This window comes from Spermophilus citellus, assembly GCF_964194105.1.
Source record: "Spermophilus citellus genome assembly, chromosome: 3".
Lineage (NCBI taxonomy): Eukaryota > Metazoa > Chordata > Mammalia > Rodentia > Sciuridae > Spermophilus > Spermophilus citellus.
In genome coordinates this window covers 44877854-44899398 of record NC_138184.1, presented here as the reverse complement: position 1 = coordinate 44899398, position 21545 = coordinate 44877854, and the positions used below count along the sequence as shown (strand labels likewise).

The 21545-nt window shown below is 44.8% G+C and overlaps 2 protein-coding genes across 3 annotated transcripts in view; one reads left to right on the top strand and one right to left on the bottom strand.

Annotated features, from left to right (window-relative positions):
* Window positions 1-21545, bottom strand: part of RFTN1 (raftlin, lipid raft linker 1) — a gene marked incomplete at its 5' end in the record, with an annotated part of 199783 nt that overhangs the window by 6471 nt on the left and 171767 nt on the right. For both annotated transcript variants that reach the window (XM_081286205.1, XM_081286204.1), the window contains 2 exons: window positions 2684-2765; window positions 3748-3851. In XM_081286205.1, the coding sequence (XP_081142331.1) occupies window positions 2684-2765; window positions 3748-3851 (186 nt within the window). The remainder of the gene's footprint in view (window positions 1-2683; window positions 2766-3747; window positions 3852-21545) is intronic.
* OXNAD1 (oxidoreductase NAD binding domain containing 1) overlaps window positions 1-21545 on the top strand; it is a 104357-nt gene that overhangs the window by 71162 nt on the left and 11650 nt on the right. The window lies entirely within an intron of this gene.

Genomic DNA, 21545 nt, shown 5'->3' with positions numbered 1-21545 from the left:
TTTAGATTACCAGTATGGTTGGTATGGGAAAAAAAAAAGTTTCTAGGGCCTAAAGTTGACAGGTCTTAAGGGTAAGCTAAATATAGTGGGAAGGCGAGGCCAAGTCAGGGAGGACCCCCAGGTGGGCAGGTGTTGTTCCTCTAGAAGGGGCCAGGTGGGCCAGGTAGGGAGGGGCAAAGTCCTGTGCATGCTCTTGGATGGAGTAAGTGAGAGGAGGGAGGGCACTGCAGTCCCGTGCAAAGCAAGGGCTGAAAACGCAGATGTAACAGCATTGAGGTCCTGAGTGAAGCCCTGGGACGGAAGATTTTCTGAGAAAACTCTTGAGAGAGGAGAGAATCCCAAGGAACTTGGAGTATCAGAACACGGTGGGACAGATCCAAGAGAAAACGGTGTGACACACACTGTCAAGAGCTGTGGGTTCCATCATGAGGACTAGATGGAATTACCAGGGGACACAGACCCAGGGGGCTGAGGCAACAATGATGGAGACAAAGAGATACATCGAGTTCGGAAGATGCATAAAGATGTTTAGTGGCAAACTCCCCTCTTCCTGGGACTATACCAGTGAGGTGACTTGGAGGTCTCACAAGAGCACAAGTACTTGACACCATGCACCTCCAATCTTGAAATGATGTAGGCACATTAAAAGAGAAAGCAGTCTACCTGCATTTATTATAGAGCCGATTAGGTCTGGAAGTTATTACTAAATTGGTGGTGTAGGGGGTGTCCTCCCATCTTCTCCAGTTTTTCCCCCAAAGAAAGGCAGTTCTGCCTTCTTGGGGATTGAATGCTGTGTTGCTCTGTTACTGAGCTACATCCTCAGCCTTTTTTTGAGACAAGGTCTAAGTTACTGAGGCTGGCCTCAAACTTTCATTCTCCTGCCTTAGCCTCCTGAGTCACTGGGATCACAGGTGCACACTACCACACCCAGCCTGGCTCAAATTGGCCACTGACTTGTCCCTGCCAGACCAGGGCCTTCCTACTGAAGTCAAATTGCACCACAGGCAGACACCTGGAAGGAAAGAGAGCACTGTCTCCTTAAGGGCTGAAGCCAGATTCCTTCCAATGTTTGGCAGGAGAACTCTTATGCACTGCTTGTTGAATGTCACTTTCTCTGAGTGATGTCATCCCGTGAGCCTGTGGCAGAGCAGTACTGACAGCGGTCTGTGGCCATCCATCTTCCAGCCGGTGGCTGACTGCTCCTGGTGGTTAATAGTGGATCAGCGACTGCCTGCTGGTCCACTGCTGCTGTCACCTGTCACATTACCATCCCAGAGCCTGGAGAGAGCCCTTCCTCTGCACTCCAGCCCATCTGGCTTTGCGTCCCCATCGCCTTGGCATTCCTTCCGTGAGTGGGCACCCCCTGGATTTGTTGGCTGGTGAGGGGCTACTCCAATCTGTTCGCTGGCTGGATGCTCCTGCCTGGGCCTCTGTGTCCAGAAAACACAAGGAACCAACCAAGAGTGGGGAACCTAGAGATGGTGCAACTGTGCAGAGCTGAGCAGGTCAGGCAAGTTCTGTCCAGAGTATGACCTTCACCATCAGAATGGAGTAAAGCGGATCCAGGTGACACCTAACTGGAGTTTTGGTGGATTTCCTCAAGTGCCTGGACTCATACTGAACAACTGGTGATACACCCACAATATATCACATAGCTTTCACAAAATACCTGAGAAAAATCAACTTAAAAGGAGGGAAAGATTTATTTTGGCTCACGGTTTCAAAGGAGGTTGTGGTTGGCTGACACCAGTGTTTTGGGGCAGTATCAGGTAGAGGATGGCAAAGGAGCTGCTCACTTTCTGGTGTCCAGAAGACAGACAGGAAGGGGCCAGGTCCCTGTAGCCCCATCAAGGGCATGCTCAATGACCTAATTTCCTCCCCCTAGACTTCCTCCCAGTAGTTCCATCAGCTGGAACCAAGCCTTCCACACTGAGCCACTGATGGATATTTAACACACAGGTAAAGGCTGCAAAGCATGGGGGTGTGAAGCCTTAGAGTCACCCGGCCCAAGGGGAGGACTTGAATTTAGCTTTAGGAAACAGCAGATTCTGAGAATGGCCACAGTCTCTTAGTGCAGCTGTACCCAGAACAGTTCATGAGAAATCTAGCAAGAGGGAAAAGACCCTGGGAATCCCTGACCACAGCCTGGTCTGAGGACTTGCTGCCACATGCTATGACTCGCCTCCATTTGTATCACCAGCTGTTACTGTGGCCATCCATCCTTGACAGGTCAGAGCCTATCAAGAAGGGACTCTGGCAGGGTCTCTTTGCCAAGATCAGCAAACATCTATGTCTTAAGGATCAAACGTGCAAGCCAGAGCACCAATCAGTGGGATTGTAGTGGGATTAAGAGACAGAGAAGCCAGCCACATCTTGAGCTCAAGCTATCCCCACCCCAGTCAGACTACAACTGATGTGTTACCCCCGATTTTGGCATTGTGGGACTATCTGGTATCTGTGGGGGTCCAGAAAAGCCTCTGTCCCCCCATCCAGCCTGGCCCTCAGGTGGTTGGTAGAATAGCCCTCCAGTCCCCTCAGTAGCCTCAGGTGTGATTCAGTCTGTCAAGGGGCTCAGGTGTTCCCTGGGCTCCGAAAGCACTTGAAAGTTGGAGCAGGCTGCCCATCCAGCTGCTGTGGGAAATGCACTAGAAGATGAAGATCTGTTGAAACCCAGGTTTCTTACCTTTGATTCCTTCTTCTTGATTTTCTGAGGTAGACATGGTCTCTGAAGAAAGACAATCTGCTTGGTGGAGATGCTCCCTTCCCTACAACACAGTGAGCTGAGACTGAGTCATGTTACACCGGAGGAACCTCAAATCTAGCCTGGGTGCTACAGTCCCCAACTTCATGACAATGGGCACCATCTTGCTATATGCCTGCATTGCGTGCCTGAGCCTGTGTCAGCCAGGCCCTCTGCTCACCTCCTGTACTGGCTGGAGAGCCCACTGCAGGGAAAGCACCACCAGATGGTGAAAGAAATGGCCCCACTCCACTCACCCACCCCCAGTCTGGGGGCCATCTCAGATGAACTGCAGAAGCATTCTGGGTATCCCTGCAAAGCAGGCTCCCTAGGTGAAAACTCCCTTCCCTTGATGTAAAGTAGCTGGCATCTTAGTCAAGTGGGGACACACTGGTGAGACTCAGACACAGAGGTGGGGCCTCTCCCAAGGCTATCTTTGGTAATTTTGGCAGGGATTGGGGTGTAAATAAGGACCTGGGTGAAGAGCTCAGTCCTCAGCCATGAAGACAGCTGGCAGAAGTATGACCAACGTGAGCTCGTTCATAGCTCAGCTCCTACAGACATGCAGTGCCAGGTGGGTAGCACCATGGCAGCCGCCAATCACCTCTGACCCACACAAACAGAAGTAGTGAGGGTGGCTCATCCCTGTGACTCTGAGCTAACAATGACAGAAACAGTGTATAGGGGAGCATCGTTTTCTCTTGCCTCCACCCTTCTGGTTACCTTTTAAAATCTCTTAACTTGCAAACATCTTTTCACCACATTTGGCCCAGGTGGCTAATCTTAGGTCCCCTGGGCAGGACAGATTCCCTGAGCAGAAGGGGTAAAGAGGAGGTGTGTGTGAGAGTGGAGAAAGTGAAATTCTGGCTCTGCGCCTCCCAGTTGGAGGGTCAACACACCAGCTTCACAGGCTTGTCGCAGGATTAAGTCAGTCCTCCACATGGAGTGCTTGTTAGAACAGTGCCTAGCACGGAGTAACTTCAATAACCACCACCAGTCATTGTTACCTGGTAGTCTTGACAACGGGAGTCGGTAGCACACAGGTGAGCTGCCAGCCATAGGCTGCCAGTGAGTTCAGCAGGGGCACGTAGTCAGTCTGAATCTCCACGCCCTGGGCAAAAAAATGCCACCATTAGCACCACTGCTGCCTCAAACCACCTCCAAGCCACAGGAGGCCACTGTTCCACCTACCAGCCCAACAAAGCCAAGAAGAGGTGCTCTGTTGTGTGCCCAAAAGTTAGATTTTAGAGCCAAACTGCCAACATGGGATTTCTTTCCAGGCCCTGACACAGTCTGTGTAGTTGGCAAGGAATTACAGCCAAAAGATTAATCCATTAATTTTGTTTTATTCTTGTCTGGACAAATAGCCTCCTGTGAGTTTCACTAAAGAAACACAATTACCTCGCCTCAAAGGCACGTTCAGGGTCTATGATAACACACACTGCTCTGGATGATTTCAGAGTGTCATGGGGAGTTAAATTACATTTGACAAATGATCGAGTCATTTGCATCTAGTCTCAGCCTGGCACACATACATGCATGCACACGTGCACGCACACACCCCCGGGCACACACACACCCCGCGTGCACACACAGAAGCAGTTTCACCTGTGCTATCCACCCTGCCATCCAGAGATGAATGCTGTCAGTGCTTTATTTCAAATTAGGATCCAGGGGACTAATACTTATCTTTCAATCTGAAAACGCAGCCCTGCTCACACAAGAAGACAACCCTAAGGTGAGGCCACTGCGCTGGGTTACTCCATGAAGGTTCACCACACCAGCTAGGCTGTCAACACCCTGGACTCCTGTTTTCTTAGCTTGTCACTGGCCTCAGAAAATGTCAAACATGCATCCAGATTCCCTGTGTCCCGTGGGTGCACACGACTCATTCCTCGAGTGTTTGGGAACTGCAGTGGGATGCACAGGTGAAGAACAGCACAGCCCTGCTCCAGAGTTCACAGTGCGGTCACCAAAGTACAGACTGGTCTGCTGCCAGGGCCACAGGCTTCAAATGTCAGAAAAAAGAAAGATCCAGGCCACCATCAAAGCCGGCTTTCAGGAACCTGCACAAATTACAAGATGAAGCTGGGCCTGGGGCTCCAAGCAGGGTGGGCTTCATGTGGAGGCATCAGTGTGTAGTAGCCTGGAGTGCTATGCTGGCAAGGGAAGCAGCCCTGGTGAGACTGCCTGCTGGCGGCCATTTGGGAACACAATCAGCTCATCTGGCTGCCCTGCACTTGGGAGCCAGAAGGGAGGGAGGGAGATGAGAACAATCTGCCCGCCTCTTCAGACAGCCTTTTAAACTTTCTGTAACTGGACACCAATCCTACTGTGCCTCCACAAGTCACCTGAGCCCCTCGCAACTCATGTATCCTTTGGGAAACCCAAATTTTCTCAAATGTATGCAGGAAGTATGGGCCTGAGCAGTGATTCTCAAAGCTTGGTCCTGGAGCAGGCAACATAGGGGCCTTACCTGGAACTTGTGAGAAATAGATTCTTGGGGCCCAGCTGAAACCCACTAATCAAACTCTGGGAATGGGCCCCTGGAATCAGTGTTTTAAAGAGCTCCTCTCAATAGTTCTTATACAGATATGCATGAAATCATTGCCTGGATATCTCTTAGGTCCCTTCTGGGGGAGAGAGGCTAATTCTGCAGCCAGAATCTATCAGCTGTCACTCCCAATCTAAGCTTTCCCATTATTCTCCATATAAAGAAGAAGAAAAAATAGATGGACTTTTAAAGGATCAACTGTCTGAGAAATGATGATGAGGGCAGAGTGTCCAGCTGGAAGGGGATTCAGGGGAGAGAGAAGGAAGAAAGAAAAGAGAACAATGTCATCAGTTTATGGAAGGGTGCAGCAGAGGATGCCATTGTGGCCCCTCCCCAAGCCCCAGTCACCAGAGATGGCTCAACACTTGGCCAGCAGGCTCCTTTCTGCAGTCCCCCTGGGCACACAGGTGCCTCCCTTCCAGCCCAGCACCCTTGGCCAGTACCCCTTCTGCCAGGCTGGAGGAAGAGCCCTGTGGCTATTGTATCCAGAGATTCTCCTGCCCCCATGCCTGTGTTCCCGGTCTAAAGAGAGAAAGGAGGAAAAAAAATTTAAATCCACATTCTCCAGCTTTGCGAGGTTATGATTACTTGGGCCTATCAAGAATAACCTTCCCACTTTATCAAGCACTGTGACAAACCCACCACAATCAGACAGTAGCCATAGCAACCAGGACAAGCTTTGGCGCCTCACAAAGCCCTGAGTGGCAGAATGGAGTCCTTTTATTGGTGGCTGTACCCTGGCCCGGTTTTCTCTGCGTGAGCCCAGAGCTGCAAGACAATGAACGACCCCTGCCGCAGCCTGACCCGCCTGTTCAGACGGGCCTCACCAGGGTGGCTTCTATTTTGCTTCCATTTTATTTCATTGTGTCACTATCTTAAAGAGAAAAACAGCAGGATTTCGCCCAAACAGTTTTTTTCCCCTCTCAGGGTGGGAGATGTCAGCCAGAGGGTGCAGAATCATAAAGACCAAAAGGACAAGGGAAAACACAGCAAAACATTACTGATCCTTGGGAGGGTTCAATCCCAAGTGTTAATTCCTGGTCATCAATCACGTGGTGAGTTGATGAGTGAAATAAAAAAAAAAAAAGGTAGAGGTGAGGTGTGACTCTCTGCCAGGCTCTCCCACTCCAAATATTTGGGCCGTCTCCATGTAATTAATGTTCAATGTGGCTTTCCATAAGCATCTATCAAAGGCAGTTTGCATATTATCAATGCAGCAAGACGACAGCATTTCTAAAACACGAGATGAGCCCCGTGCAGAAGACACTTTTAAGTCCATTAGCTAAGAAAGGTGGTAGGAAACGGATCTGGATGGAAGGCTCACTTTGATCTGCTTTTTTGTGACACTCTAGTGAGGAGAAGAAGAAAGCAGCAACCGGCACTCCAAAGCCAGCCTGCTTATCAAACGAAAAGACATTTCTTTCTGTGAGTCAGAGCAAAAATTTTAATTAACTCTCCACTCTCTTGTGGTGGATACGTAATCTCCCATCACACCTGGAGTGTTAAAAAAAAAAAGTGGAGCATGTCCTGTGGTTTTTCAACTTGTATAAAAGGAATTCATTTGTATTTATGGCTCTTTTCCCCCTTTGTTCCCTGTAATTTCTCCAGTGGTTGCAAATCAGCTAAGGAAACAGACATCCAACACAGCCTTCCCTTAACCCTGTAAAAATGTAACAATATAGAGTTTAGTAAGAAATGCATTTGTCTTTTGATAATTTTTAAAGATCCTCTGTGCCAGCAAAAGAATGAGGAAGTCACATATTGGTCCAGTGAGAAAGTTCATACTTTCAAATACAGTTTGCCCTTTCCTAATAATTTAAACTCTAGAAGTCAAAAAATAATAACTTGATTATATAAAAATCCATCTGCGTGACAAAAGACAAGATTCACAAGTTCGAAAGACGAATGAAGAAATGGGAAGATATTTGTAGTCATATTATAGCTAAAAAAGCGCCTCTAGAAATTGATAGGCAAAAAGTCCAGTAATCTCAAGTTTTTCAATTGGACAAGGATTTGAAGATCAAAGAAAAGGAAAATCAAATGGTCATTAAGCACGTGAAGAAAAAAGCAGACTCTAAAAGAAATGCATATTAAACTACCCTGAGATACTGTTTTCTTACCTATCAAACTGGTTGTTTAAAAAAAAAAAAAAAAAAAACCTTCAAGTTTGACAACGGACTTTGTTGACAAGACTGTCGGGAAGCAACCGTTTTATCACATTGCTGATGAGAGGGCAAACTAAGTCAACCTTTGGGGAGGACAATTTGACAGTCTCTCTCAAAATTATAAATACATTTAACCTTAGACCTAACAATCTCATTTCTGGGAATTTATCTTTTGTGTATATATATGTAAATGTACAAAGATGTTCACTGGAAAACTGTAATAGCAAGATACTGGAAAAAAAACCCAAGTGCCCATCAGTGTTAGGCTTGTTAACTTGGTATGTTTTCATACAGAGGCTGGAGGAACTGGGAATTAGTGGCTACTCATGTGTTGACCCAGAGCATACAGGACAAGGGGGGACAATGAGAGGAAAGAATTCCCTTCCAAACACGCTAAAGTTGAGGAACCTGTAAAGATGTCTTGCAGAAAATGAAACTGCATGAAGGTAGACAGAATAACAGCCTCCAAAGATGACTACACCCTAATCTCCAGAGCCTGTGAATGTGTTCCCTTACATAGTAAAAACAAGATTTGGAAACATTTTGAGTAGGACTGCAAATTAGTACAAACACTGTGGAAATCAATATAGAGATTTCTCAGGACTAGGAGTAGAACTACCATATGAGCCAGCTATCTCATGCTTTAGTAAGAGCCAAGATTGGCATACAACAGTGATACCTGCATCCCAATGCTTACTGCAGCATAAATCAGAATAGCCAAGTTAAGGAACCAGCCCAGGTATATGTCAACAGGTGAATGGATAAAGAAAATGTGGTATATATCCACAATGGTGTTCTACTCAGCCATAAAGGGGAGTGAAATTATGTCATTTCCTGGTAAATGGATGGAACTAAAGAACATCATTCTAAGTGAAATCAACCAGGCACAGAAAGTGAAGGATTGAATGTTTTCTCCTCCTAGATGGAAGCTAGAGAGATATAAAGACTAAGGAAAGGTGGATCTCATGAAAATAGGAGAGAAAACAGTAGAGGAAGGGGATAAGGGGGAGGACAAGAGAGGGACTGCAGAATGAAATTAACCAAATTATGGACATGTATGAATCCCACTTTTATGAATAATAACATACTAATTAAAAAATAATAGAAGACCAGTGGAGTAGAGGAAGGGGATTAGGAGAGGGAGGAGGGAAAGGAAAAGGGAAAATATTGGGGAATGAGATGGATCAAATTATGCTATGTGCATTTATAACAAACCCTACTGTTCTGTATAACTATAGCACTAATAAAGACATAATAAAAAAGATTTGGCAAATGTGATTAACTTAAGAATCTTGACATGGACAGTTTATCCTGGATTACTTTGGGTGGAGCCAGTGTAGTAACAAAGGCAGGAGAGTCAGAATCAGAGATGTGATGAGAGAAGCAGAGGCCAGAGTGATACCAGGAAGGGGCCACAAGACAAGGAACATGGGCAGGTTCTAGAAGCTAGGAAGGACTCCCTGATCCTTGAATCTCAAAAAACAATGTGGTCCTGGCAACATCTCGACTTTATCCCCTTGTACCCATTTCAGACTTCTGATCTATGGATAACGAACTTATGTTGTTTCAAGCCACTAAACTTGTGGTAATTGGTTATAGCAGCAAAAAGAAACTAATCCACAGCCCAATGTCAGGCAACGCTTAGAGTGGAGATAAGAACTTGGAGGCATTGGCCAGCACAGGATGAGGCTAAGGACCAGGTTTCCTGGTGAGGGGCATGAGCCGAAGATGACATGAGCCACAGTGGTGCATAGGCAGGTGAAGGTCCACAAGGAAAGTGGAGACTCACAGGTAAGGCAGGAGGAGAATGCCAAGCTGAAAGAGAACATTTCACTTCTATGATCAAATGCAAAGTGGATGTTACAAAGTTGGGGGGCTTGCAGAAAACTCAGCATGTCCATCCCTCAGCATCCTAAAGAGTAAGAGTATGCCTGGCACCACAATTCATTCATCAGTCTCAACATTAAGTGAACCTGGCTCTGGGCTGGGCACTTGGATGCAAAGATGTGTGAGCTTTTCTGTCCCAGGAGAAGCCAGGCCAAGGGATGGGGAGAATGGCCACATGGCTCCCCACCAGACAGAAGCTCATGCAGGCATGGGGGAGGGAAGGAAAGAAGTGATGGCTTGCCCCTCCATCCTCTCTGGATAAAGCGCACACCCCTCTGGAGCCAGCCGCCAGGCAGACCTGCCCACCTCACTCTCGTCCTCCTCCAGGCCACCACTGTGCCTGCCAGCCAGGGGGAGGGACAGGCGGTACTGGCCGGCTGGAGATGTTGTTTTCCTCTTTGTCTTACACACAATGCCCCAGAAAAACATTTTGCTGATATGTAATTAGGCCAACATAATAGAGTCTAAGAGAGCAGTCATCTCATTTTCCACAACTTTGGCTTTCAAAATGTTCAAAGAGAATAAAAAGAAAAAAACATAAAGAGAAAAAAGCTTAGTTCTTAGATGTAGAAAAGGGGGCAGATGAAAATACATGTAGCATGTAGAAAGCTTCAGTTCCAAGACTCCTTGCCCACCCCTGCTGGTGAATTCACATCTTTGCTTGATTTACTGCACCACAAGCATAGGGCAGCTCACTCCACCATAGCATTTTAGGAACTCGACAAGATAATGGATAATAGTTTGGGTAATAGTTATTATTATTTGAAGTACATTGTTTACAAAAATGGTCTCAATTACGATCTCCCTGAAAAGGCCACTTTAAAATGTTACTGGACAGCTTCTTGCATAAAGACCATTTCTCCACCTCTAGAATCCTGGCTGGTCTTGGAACTTGCTCTGACAAAAAGAATCTGGCAGATGAGATGATGGGAGTTCTGAACCCAGGCCTCAGGGGACCTTGCTCCTGCCATGAGGACAAGCCCAGGCTAGCTAGCTCATCAGGTGATGCCAGACACAAATGGCCCAGACCATCAGCAAACATGTGGGAGATGCCATCTTGGACCCACCCACCAGCCACCCGCTATGTGTGAGTCTTGGTGAGATCGGTGGAGACTCACCCATATGAACAAGATCCCAGCCAACCACCATTTTTTTTTTATACTAGAGATTTAACCCAGGGGAGCTTTACTACTGAGCCACATCCCCATTCCTTTTTGAGACAGGGTCTCACTAAGTTGCTGAAGCTTTTGAACTTAAGATCCTCTTGCCTCTGCCTCCCAAGTTGCTACGAAGGCAGGCATGTGCCACCGCACCCAGCCTCCCTTGCTATTTTAAATCACTGTGCTTTGGGGTGCTTTACTACATGACAGAAGCTAACCTGTATTTTATTCTAGGGAGAGCCAACTAACCAAGCCAACCTTTAAGAGGAAAATCTTTGTAGAAGTCTCCTTGATATGGAACACATAGACCTGAGTGGAGAGGAGCAAGAAGTTAAGGGAATACTTCTATAAAAGAAGCCCACTGTGTGACCGCACATGCTTTCTTTTCCAAGAAGCAATTTGCCTACACTCCTGCCTGCCTTAAGTGGCTAGAATATGTCACATTCCTCATCAAACTGAGGAGAAATAAAGGTGAAATTTAGGCCTGAAATAATGTCATTAAGAGAACACAAGATGTCCTAAAGGATAGACTTTTGTGACCCTTTCCACAGACCAGATCCCGGAACTCAAGGAAATAAGGATAATTCTACCTAACCATAAAATCTAAGAATTTATGGTTAAGAATTCATTTAGAACCAGTCAGTATGGGCCAAAGAGACCTAGAGTTGTCATGTCAGTAGGAACTTGAAAGTCTGATGTCATCCTGCTGTCATCAAAAGTCAAGAGGTAGACCTGGGCTGGACTCTCTGGAAGCTTCTCTGAGAACCCCACTAAAACTAGAAGGCAGGAGAAACACCTTGAGTATCTTCTTTTACTCTTTCTCATCCCTCCTACCAAACTCATTGCCTGTTTCTCTGAGAAACATGCCTCAAATCTTTCTGACCCGACTGCAAGAAGGAGGGCCTACACACTGCCTCAGTTCCCCAGAATGTCCTAGCCATTTAACAACCTTATTTAAGAGAAATAAATAACATACCTACCCTTGGAAGGGACTCGGCATTGCCAATTTTTCACCATGCTTGATGCTGGCACACCTAGCCTTCACTTCCTCCATGCCAGACACATGGTGACCTTGCATTACCTCTGAAGGCCTCGTGTCTAATGGATGGTAACCCACCATGAGGCCCAGCAGTGCCATCAGCCTACCCTGAGAGCAAGAGATAAAAACCCAGCGTCCTAGCTTAAGAAGCTGCTGCCCTAGCTTCTCTGAAAGCGCCATGCCAAACTGGCAGGAAAACCAAACCTGCGCGTGTAAGATAACAGTGCCCTGGATTCTGGGACACACTGGTGATCCGCTTCTGGAATGCGTGGTTTCCTTGAAGTCATATACTTGGAAAGCAGGTAGGGCAATGAAGTGAAGGGATGGGGGGTGGGAGACTGACTGCTGTACCCGTTATCAGAGCTGGTTGCAGGCACGCGCCTGTGTGGGAGAGGCAGGCACCAGGGAAGGGTCCCAGGTTTCAGGAAAGGAAAGGCTGGATGTTTGGAGGTCAAGAGGGTGGTGGCTGGGGGCAGACTCCAGCCATCGGTAGGGACAGATGCTGTGGTTCTGTGTGTAAACAGTTCAGCAACTCAAAGCTGTTAGATCCTGCAAGCCACTCAGACGGGGCTGGGAGCCTCCCAGAGCTGACACCTTACATACTGCATAGGGGTGGGGGCAGCTTTGTTTGATGACAATTAAACAAGAAACATTTTCTCCATCCAGAGACTTGCCAAGTCCCTCCCACTTGCTTTGATGAGTGGGAGGAAATTAGACTTTCTGGGAGTCAATGAGATTTATTACTTCATTACACTCTCTTTAGACAACAGGAGAGGGATAGTTTTCACCTTCTCTGCTAGCTAGGAAAGAAAGAAAGGATTGGGGGGGGGAAAGAAATTTCCTTAAATATACAATTAAAAATATTTATTTTGGAGAGGAAGGGTGGGAAAGGAAACCAGAAACTGTCACATTGTCACCTCTGACCATAGATCCTGACAGCTTACCAATAATCATAAAATGGTAATCCAGGAGATGTCTTTGAATAAAGGTTAGTTCAAAATCTTAAGAAGGAAATGGAAATGAAAGGGTTGTTCCACTGTCCAAGTTAACAAGGGACAGAGCCACACAAAGTACCTGTGATTTTTCTCACCCTGACTTTCTCCTCCTGGTATACTTGAGGTGCCACATTCCTAATCAGCATCAGGGCAATCACAAATTGGTCAATATTCTCTTTGTGGTGACCCAACTGTCACCATCTTGTTGCTATGGTTACCACCAATCTAACTCAACCCTTCCTCCTGCTCCCCTCTCCTCAAACCAAATTACACTGTGCTAATCCCACAGCATGTCCTCCAAAGACCCTGCTCCTGGTAAGTGCACGTCTATTAGGGCTTCTGAGGTGCCGGGAACCTCCAGCTGGAATATACAGCCTTCAGGACATGTCAGACCCCTGATTGTAAATGACCCCCCACTGCCACGAGCCCAGCAATCTACCTCCCACTCTCTCCAGCTCCCAGCTCTGACAGGGATAAATCCACCAGAGCCTGTTACAGATGCACTGCTGGGTTCCCATCAGCATCTGGACTGTGACCTGGCAAAGGACAAGCTAATGAAAAAAAAAAAAGAAAGTCAAGAAAATTAAAATGGTCTAGAGTTTGGACCGATCTAGAAAATCCTCCTCCTGCCCTCCTGCCCTACCTAGAAAATCCTCCTCCTGCCCTCCTGCCCTACCATTTAGTACATCAGTCATGCTTAGCATTTGTTTTCTATTTATTCCTATTTCCTGCCCAGGAGCTCAGTCTTCCCGAAGGCAAGGAGTTTATCATGTTCCCAATAAATCCACGCCCCGACTTAGGGAAGCAACTGCTCAATAATTAGCTGAATAAATAATTATTTGTTGACTAATTAGATGAATAATGAATGCACCCATCCTAGCATTTTGAGGGTAGATTCTGCCACCATGTCTTGTCTTCTCAAAGTCTTATCAAAGTTCTTGCAAATCACTTCTACCAAGGTTTGAGTTTGTTCCTGGAAATCTGAATTTATCTGCCACAATGCTGCATTACCATTTTTCTGGGCATCTGTAGATGGAAGTAGGAAGTATATCTACACAAGAAAATTACAAGCAGAGAGTCACATGCTGGTCACCAAGCACCAAGGCCACTGGGCATTTTCATAAACAAGTTATAAAACTGGCTACACACAAATTCATCCCTTCCCTGCTTCTGAGTCACAGACTGCACTAACAGGAGGTAACATCTATTTCTCCAACTTGACTCTGAACTTGGTTTTGTGACTTTCTTTAATCAAAGAGACAATAACAAATGTAAAACAAACTGAGGCATGAAATAAGCTAGCACTTTGGGGCTTGCCTGTTTGCTGCTCTTGAGAACACCCTGTGACTTCATCCTGTGACGAATCCCAGGCCAGTCTATGGGTATTAAGTTACATGTGGCTCTGGTGCCCTAGCCAACAGCCAGTCAAGTGCCAGACACAAGTGAGGCCATGCTAGATCATCCAGACATCAGCTGACAGAAGAACGCAGCAGAGAGCAGCCAACCGGCCCTAGAAAACAATTTCCTAGCCAACAAAAAGAATCATGAGTCAAATCAATGATTATTGGAAGCCACTAAGTTTAGAATGGTTATTACACAACAAAAACTGATTAAGTCTAGAAAACAAAATATTCAGCAAACATTTAATAAGATACAAGTCTACGTGGTTCTCTCAACGTAACTGTCTACTTATCAGAAGGTGACCGAAGAATTCTATGGCTCTAATAGATTTTTAAATAGGATGATGTTTTTGTGCAAATTCTTACCTCTCGATTTCTTGCCCAAACCCTTCTCTCAACAATATCAAGAATTTTCAAGTGAAATTGAAGGTAAAATTTGTTTCTATGGGATACAAAGTTCACTATAGTAGTTTTTAAAAGGCCCTCTCTGCTACCATGGTAATCCTAGCTACTGGTGTGGCTGAGGCAGGAGGACTGCAAGTTCGAAGCCAGCCTGGGCAACTATAGTGAGGACACCGTCTCAAAAAAAAAAAAAAAAAAAAAAGAACAACAACAACAACAACAAAACAGGCAGTGGTGCTGGTGACATAGTAGCCTTGGGTGCAACCCCCAGTACCACATAAAATGAAATGAAATAAAAAGTAAGGACCACAAGAGAACTAGACAGCAAGCCATAAATTGAGACAAAATATTTTCAAAAGACATATTAAGGAGTATACAAATAACTCTCAAGATTGAGCATGATAAAACAACAATCCAATTAAAAATGGGCAAAAGATCTGAACAGACACCTTACCAACATAGATATCTATTGATGGTGAGTTAGCATGTGAAAAGATGCTCAACATATGTCATTAGGAAAATGCAAATTAAAACAACACACCTATTACGTGGCCAAAATCCAAGACATTAATACCAAATGCAGACTAGGGTATTGAGCAACAGGCATTGCTCGTGAGAATGCAAAATGGTATATCCACTTTGGAAGATAGTTTATCAGTTTCTTACAAAACGAAATATACTCTTACCATATATCAGCAATCACACTCCCTGGAATTTACACAAATGAGCTGAAAACATTTGTTCACACAGAAGCCTGTACTTAGATGTTTATATTAGTTTTATTCATAACAGTCAAAACTTGGAAGCAACCAAGATGTCCTTCAGGAGATAAATGGATAAACCATGGAAATCCAGACCACGGAAAATAATTCGTCACTAAAAAGAAATGAGCTATCAAGCCATGAAAGACATGGAGGAAACTTAAGTCCATGTTACTAAGTGAAAGAAGACAATCTGATAAGGGTATTTACTGTACAATTCCAACTCTGGAAAAGATGGAACTATGGAGATAATAATGTGATCAGTAATGCACATTATAGGCACAATGGCACACACCTATAATCCCAGCAGCTCGAGAAGCTGAAGCAGGAGGATCACCAGCCTCAGCAAAAGTGAGGCACTAAGCAACTCAGTGAGATCCTCTCTTTAAATTAAATACAAAATAGGGCTGCAGATGTGGCCCAGTGGTCGAGCACCCCTGAGTTCAATCCCTGGCACTCCTCGTCCACCCTCGCCCCCCCTCAAAAAAAAAAAAAAAAAGATGATCAGTAGGTTCCAGGGATAGGGGTGGAGAGGAGGGATGGATAGGTAGACTGCACGGGGATTTTAGGGCAGTAAAATTCTGTCTGATACAATGAGGGTGGATCCATGCCATTATACATTTGTTAAAACCCACAGAATAGAGCTGGAGACATAGTAAGTGGAAGTGCACTTGCTTAGTATGTGTGAGGCCCTGGGTTCCATACCCAACACTACTCAAAAACAAACAAACAACAATAAAAACCCTCCTACAACCAATGGAATACACAACACCAAGAGTAAACTCTAACATAAGCTATGACTCCTGGTTATCACTGACCGTCCAATGTAGGTTCACCTGTTTTAACAAATGTACACCATGGTGTGGGTGGTGGACGCTGGGGGAGGCTACACTTGTGTGGGCAGAGGAAACACAGGAATTCTCTGTAGTTTCAAGTTCAGTTCAATTTTGTCATGAACCTAAAGCTGCTCTAAAGTATAAAGCTAATTTTTTTAAAAAGCAAGGATTTTTAAATCAAAACTGATAATGAATTACAATGATAAAGGATGTCCAGGATTTATAGGGGCAAGAAAACTAAAGACACTGAAAATCCACCAGTGAGAAACTAGTTAAATAACACAATTGTTCATCAACTGGAGTTTTTTATGGCCATGACAAATGATGAAGTAAAAGCCTACATAATGACATAGAAACATTTTCAGAATATACCATTGCATACAAAATTTATAGTAGTATTAAAGGTATGATTCCATTTTTTTTTTTAAAAAAAAGGGTATAACCATAGAGAAAATATACACAGGAAGGATATACACCAGGATATGTGGCTGTCTTCTCCGTGATGATGAGATTAAGACTATTTTTCCTTTTTCTTATTTGTATTTTTAAAATTATCTTTGATGACCAGTTATCACTTTTTTCAACTGCTTTATTGATATAATTGAAATATCCTAAAATTCACCCAGGTAATGTCTACAATTATACACTTGATATTATATTTACAGAACTGTGCAAAAGTCACCACAATCTAAGTTTAGAACATTTTCTGCCTGTACCTGCTAGCAGCCGTTCTCCACTCCCCTACTTATTCTCAGACAACCACTAACCTACTTTCTGTCTCCATAGATTTGCCCAATCTGGACATTGCATATAAATGGACTCAGATAATGTAATCTTCTGTAACTGGATTCTTTACCTTGGGCAAATGTTCAAGATTCATCTATGATGTAGCAAGTATCAGCATTTTATTCTTTTTCATGCCATATAATATTCCATTATAAGGTACCACATTTTATTTATTCATCACAAATGAACATTTAGGGTGCTTCCACTTTGGGGGTATTATGAATAAAGCTGCTATAAACATTGACCTACAGGTCTTCACTTGGACATGTTTTCACTTTCCTTGGATATAGGCCTAGGAGTGAAACTGAACAGTTACATGATAACCATGTTTAACATTTTGAGTAACTGTCCACTTAATACTTTTGTAAAAAGAAAAGTTTAAAATTAAAACATAAAACCTCTTGAGCCTTCTTAGGTCTAATCTTCCATGGGATATAAGCAGAGAGAATACCTTCTTCAACCTCAGCCAGAGTGTGTTTCAGAAACCCCTTAAAGAGAACATGGATTTAAAAGCAATGGATCAACCATGCATCCAAACTTATTAAAGCTGGAAGGCATGAGGTGGTCCTGCAGTCCAGTGGTTCTTGGGCCTGACTGAAATTTTTTATACACAAATCCCCAAACCCCACCTGCATACCTACTGACTCAGGATCTCCAGTGGGGACAGGGAGACTTGGGGATGCACGTTTTCAACAAGCCCATGGTGAATCTTGAGGATTGACATGGTTTGGGAACCACTGCTCTAGCCCTTCCTGCCCACCTGAATCTTAACAGTATCTGGGAGTTGACAACCCCAGGCCCCAGCCACTGCTGATGAGTTCCACATTCACTCTTTGGTTGAACCTAGTTTCTCTGTCAAAGTCAACTGAAATAGAATCTATACCTTTTATTGCAAGTCAGCCCTTCAAAGATACAAAGTCAGCTACCTGGCTGCCCTTGCTTTTTCCTCCTCTAAAATAAGTATGCCCAGTGGTTTTCAACCATTTCCAGGCACATCCTCCACCCGTCTGTCCATGCTTTTCATCAAACATGGTGGTCATGGTAGAGCACAAGACTCCAAGACAGTAAGTCAGCCACAGACTGAAGAACATGGGGATCCGTACCTCCTGTGTACATTTTCAGAAATATGACCCAAACCACCTTTTCGAAGCAACCTCATTCAATAATTATTTCAGCCAATGTTTGTTAAAAACCTCTTATACAAAGGGGAACTCCCAGATTGGCACAGCCCAGAGCATTTGGAGGGGAGTAGCAGGTACATTCTTGCATTAAACTTTTTCATTAAAACTGCTGTCAAATCAGATATTGCCCGTTCTGTATTATTGATTCTTTTCATTTAAATGAAATTGATTTTTTTATACTTAAATGTGTCCTTATTACATTTTATTGAACATGTTTTAGGTCCAGCATTCAAAAACTAACAGATAATGAGATTGGAAAGGGTTTAAGAAGCACAGTAAGCCAACCCCCCTGCCCCCCACAAAAGGCATCTAGATCAGTCATTTTCAAGTTTCTTGTGTTTTTTTTTTTTTTTTTTAAGTAGTGGGATGCTTTCCATAGCATCAGTTATCATCTTAGTCACCCAACATGTAAAAACAGATAAATCCAGCTGGTTGAGGTGTTGCAGGCCTGTAATCCCAGCTGCTTGGGAGGCTGAGGTAGAATAATTGTAAGTTTGAGGCTAGTCTGAACAATTTAGGGAGAAAACGGGTTGTAGTTAAGTTGTACAGCAGCCCAGGCTCAATCCCCAACACCACAAAAACAAAACCAGATAAATTTAGAAAAAGCAGCTCTGGTTGACACTGACATGTGTGCATTATCCAGAGCCTTCTCCAACCCTCATATCAAATGTGCCTTTGACCTTCTCCCACCTATGTCCAACTGGAATGCTTCTTTATATCCAAGAGCATTATTTAGATTCTCATGGTCACCCAGGATATCCCGTGGCCTCCTATCTTGGGTCTCTGGCAGGAATATTTTCTAGACCTCAGCACAAGACCCAGAGAAAGGGCAAGGCCCAGGATGACATCATAGGCCCCACGAACAAAGATCTTCCTCTAGTTAAAGCACGTCTTTGCTGAATATAGATTCTCAACCAGTCATACTCCATACATAGCCCCCCCCAACTTTTAATTTAGCTTTATTAAAATTCTTGGCCAAGTGAATATAAGAAGAACATATTCCACTGCATGGTATTAACTAAACAACTATAAGAACACCCAGCCCTTTAGGTTCACTGATACATCAGTTCTCTTTGGAGAACCATTTGCTCTGTCTTCACCTTGGCTCTTAAACTGCCTATGCACTTGAGAAGTTATTATAGGGGGCCTGCATTAGTCCATTTTCTATTGCTATAACAAAATACCTGAAGGCTGGGTACTTTATAAAAAGATTTCTTTAGCTCACAGTTTTGGAGCCTGACTATCCAAGATCAGAGAACTTCATTTGTTCAACCTCTAGAGAGGGCCCCCTGGGCTGGTCACAACATGGCAGAGAATCAAAGGAAACTGGTTGCTTGCAGACAGAGCCAAGCATGTGGGAAAGCTTCACTTTATAACTACCTGCTTCCACAAGAACTTACTCTGAGTAAGTTCCCTTCCAAGGGCAACGTCTCCTTTACCTAATTACCTTACACTAGGTCTACCTCTTAAATATTCTCAACACCAGCACACTGGGGACCAAGCTTCCAGTACATGAACCTTTTGGGGACAAATCACATCCAAGCCACAGCAAGCCCCCATGGAAAGCCTGAGAAGAAATGTTCAGCCCCTCTGAACAAAGACCAGCTCCTAGCTCCCGTCAGCAAGGAAACAAGGATCTCAACCTGAAACCACAAGGAATGGAATTTGCCCACATACTGGAGTGAACTTGGATGTGAAATCTACCCCCAAAGCCTCCAATCAGGAGCCCTGACCTGGAGATGCCCAATTTCGACCTTGTAAGATACTCAGTAGGACTGGGGATAGCACTTGCCTAGCATGTGCACGACCCTGAGTTCAATACCTAGAACCACCACCACTACCACAACCAAAAGCCCTAACTTGAAGACCCTGTAAAATAATAAATGTATGTGTATAAATGTTTTATAGAAAAATCTCCCACTCTCTTAAGCTCAAACACACCGGGAAAACACAAAGATCAAGCCCTTCTTATCACCATGTTAATAGTTAATCTTATGTGTCAACTTGTTAGAAGTGCCTAGATATCTTATTAAACATTATTTCTAGGTGTCTATGAGGGTGTTTCTGGAATAGATTAGCATTTAAATTGGTAGTGTGAGTGAAGCAGATGGCCCTCCCCAGTGTGAGTGGGGACCGGAGAACAGGAAGGCTGAGGAAGGTTGCATTCCCTCTGCCTGAGCTGTGGTGGTCTTCTCCCCTTGATGCTACTGGCTCTCAGAGCTTGGGACCTGGCCTGGGACCTTCCCCACCTACCTATAGCTCTCAGACCTTTAAACTACGCCACTGGCTTCCCTGGGTCTACAGCTTGCAGACTGTAAGACAGCCTCCATAACTGCATGAGCCAAAGCCTTTTTTTGAGGGGGGGGGGGGGCATGCCTGTAATCCCAGTGGCTAGGGAGGCTGAGGCAGGAGGATCACAAGTTCAAAGCCAGTCTCCACAAAAGCAAGGGGCTAAGCAACTCAGTGAGACCCTGTCTCTAAATAAAATACAAAATAAGGCTGGGGATGTGGCTCAGTGCTCAAGCACCCCCAAGTTTAATCCCAAGTACCTCTCCAAAACAAAGCCTTCTAATAAATACCCTACATGTCAGAGAGACAGAGACAGAGCGCACACATGTACGTGTGTGTGTGTGTGTGTGTGTGTGTGTGTGTATAACCACACACACAATCACCCATTGGTTCTGCCCTTCTGCAGAGCCCCGACTCATACAACCCTTCTTACATGGCATACGCTCAATGTTTTAAGCATACTATTTTTCAACACTGCCCTTGTCAAAGGATTTAAAACCATGGTCACTTCTTCCACCCTCTCTTCCTTTACAAAAAGACTCTGCCTTAACTTTACCCCATGATCTTCACCAGAGCAGACACTTCCTCTCCCCTCTCATCCACTTTAAAAGTACCTGTGATTTAGGGGCTTACACTACCCTAAAGTTTGACACCAAAGAGAAGTCGCTGATGGGTATGGAAAGGCCGGGGGGGGGGGGTGTCAATTTTCGCAAGGGCACTCTTTCCACTGAGTTAACAGGAACGAATCCTTCCTGCCAGAATTTCCTCCACATATCATGTGTCACAGTTGCTGACACACAGTAGGAACTCAGTATTTACTTGTAAAATAAAAATTTTAAAAGGTCTAACTTGCTCTTATTTGGACAAGAAGCGGAATACAAATATCAGAATGGAGTTTATGGGGGAAAAAAGTGCAAATAGAGATTAAAAGTCAAAATTCTTCCTTTTTGTCATTTCCTTATGTAAGCTCTCAACAAGTCCAGTCTTCCAAGTACCTGTAGGAGAATCCTTTGCTTTTCTGTTCCCACTCAGTGGCAAATACTGTTGGCAACCAGAGCCAATAGCTTCTGGATATACCCAAGGCCCCTTTCAGCTGTCACACCCTCTCCAGCCCCAGGTGACTCAGCCTTGGCCAAGGGAAACTCAGCTGAGGCTTCTGGGAAAGATTCATACTTGCCAATAAGAATGGACACATAGCAGGAAAACACTGCTTCTGCTCTTTGCAGTGGTCATTATGTTCACCTGTGACGTCTGGATCTGCTGCAGCCACTGTATGACTAGGATAATGAGGAGAGTGCTGGCAGAGGAGCTGAGGACCAGTATACAGAAAGGTCACAGTACATGGCTCCC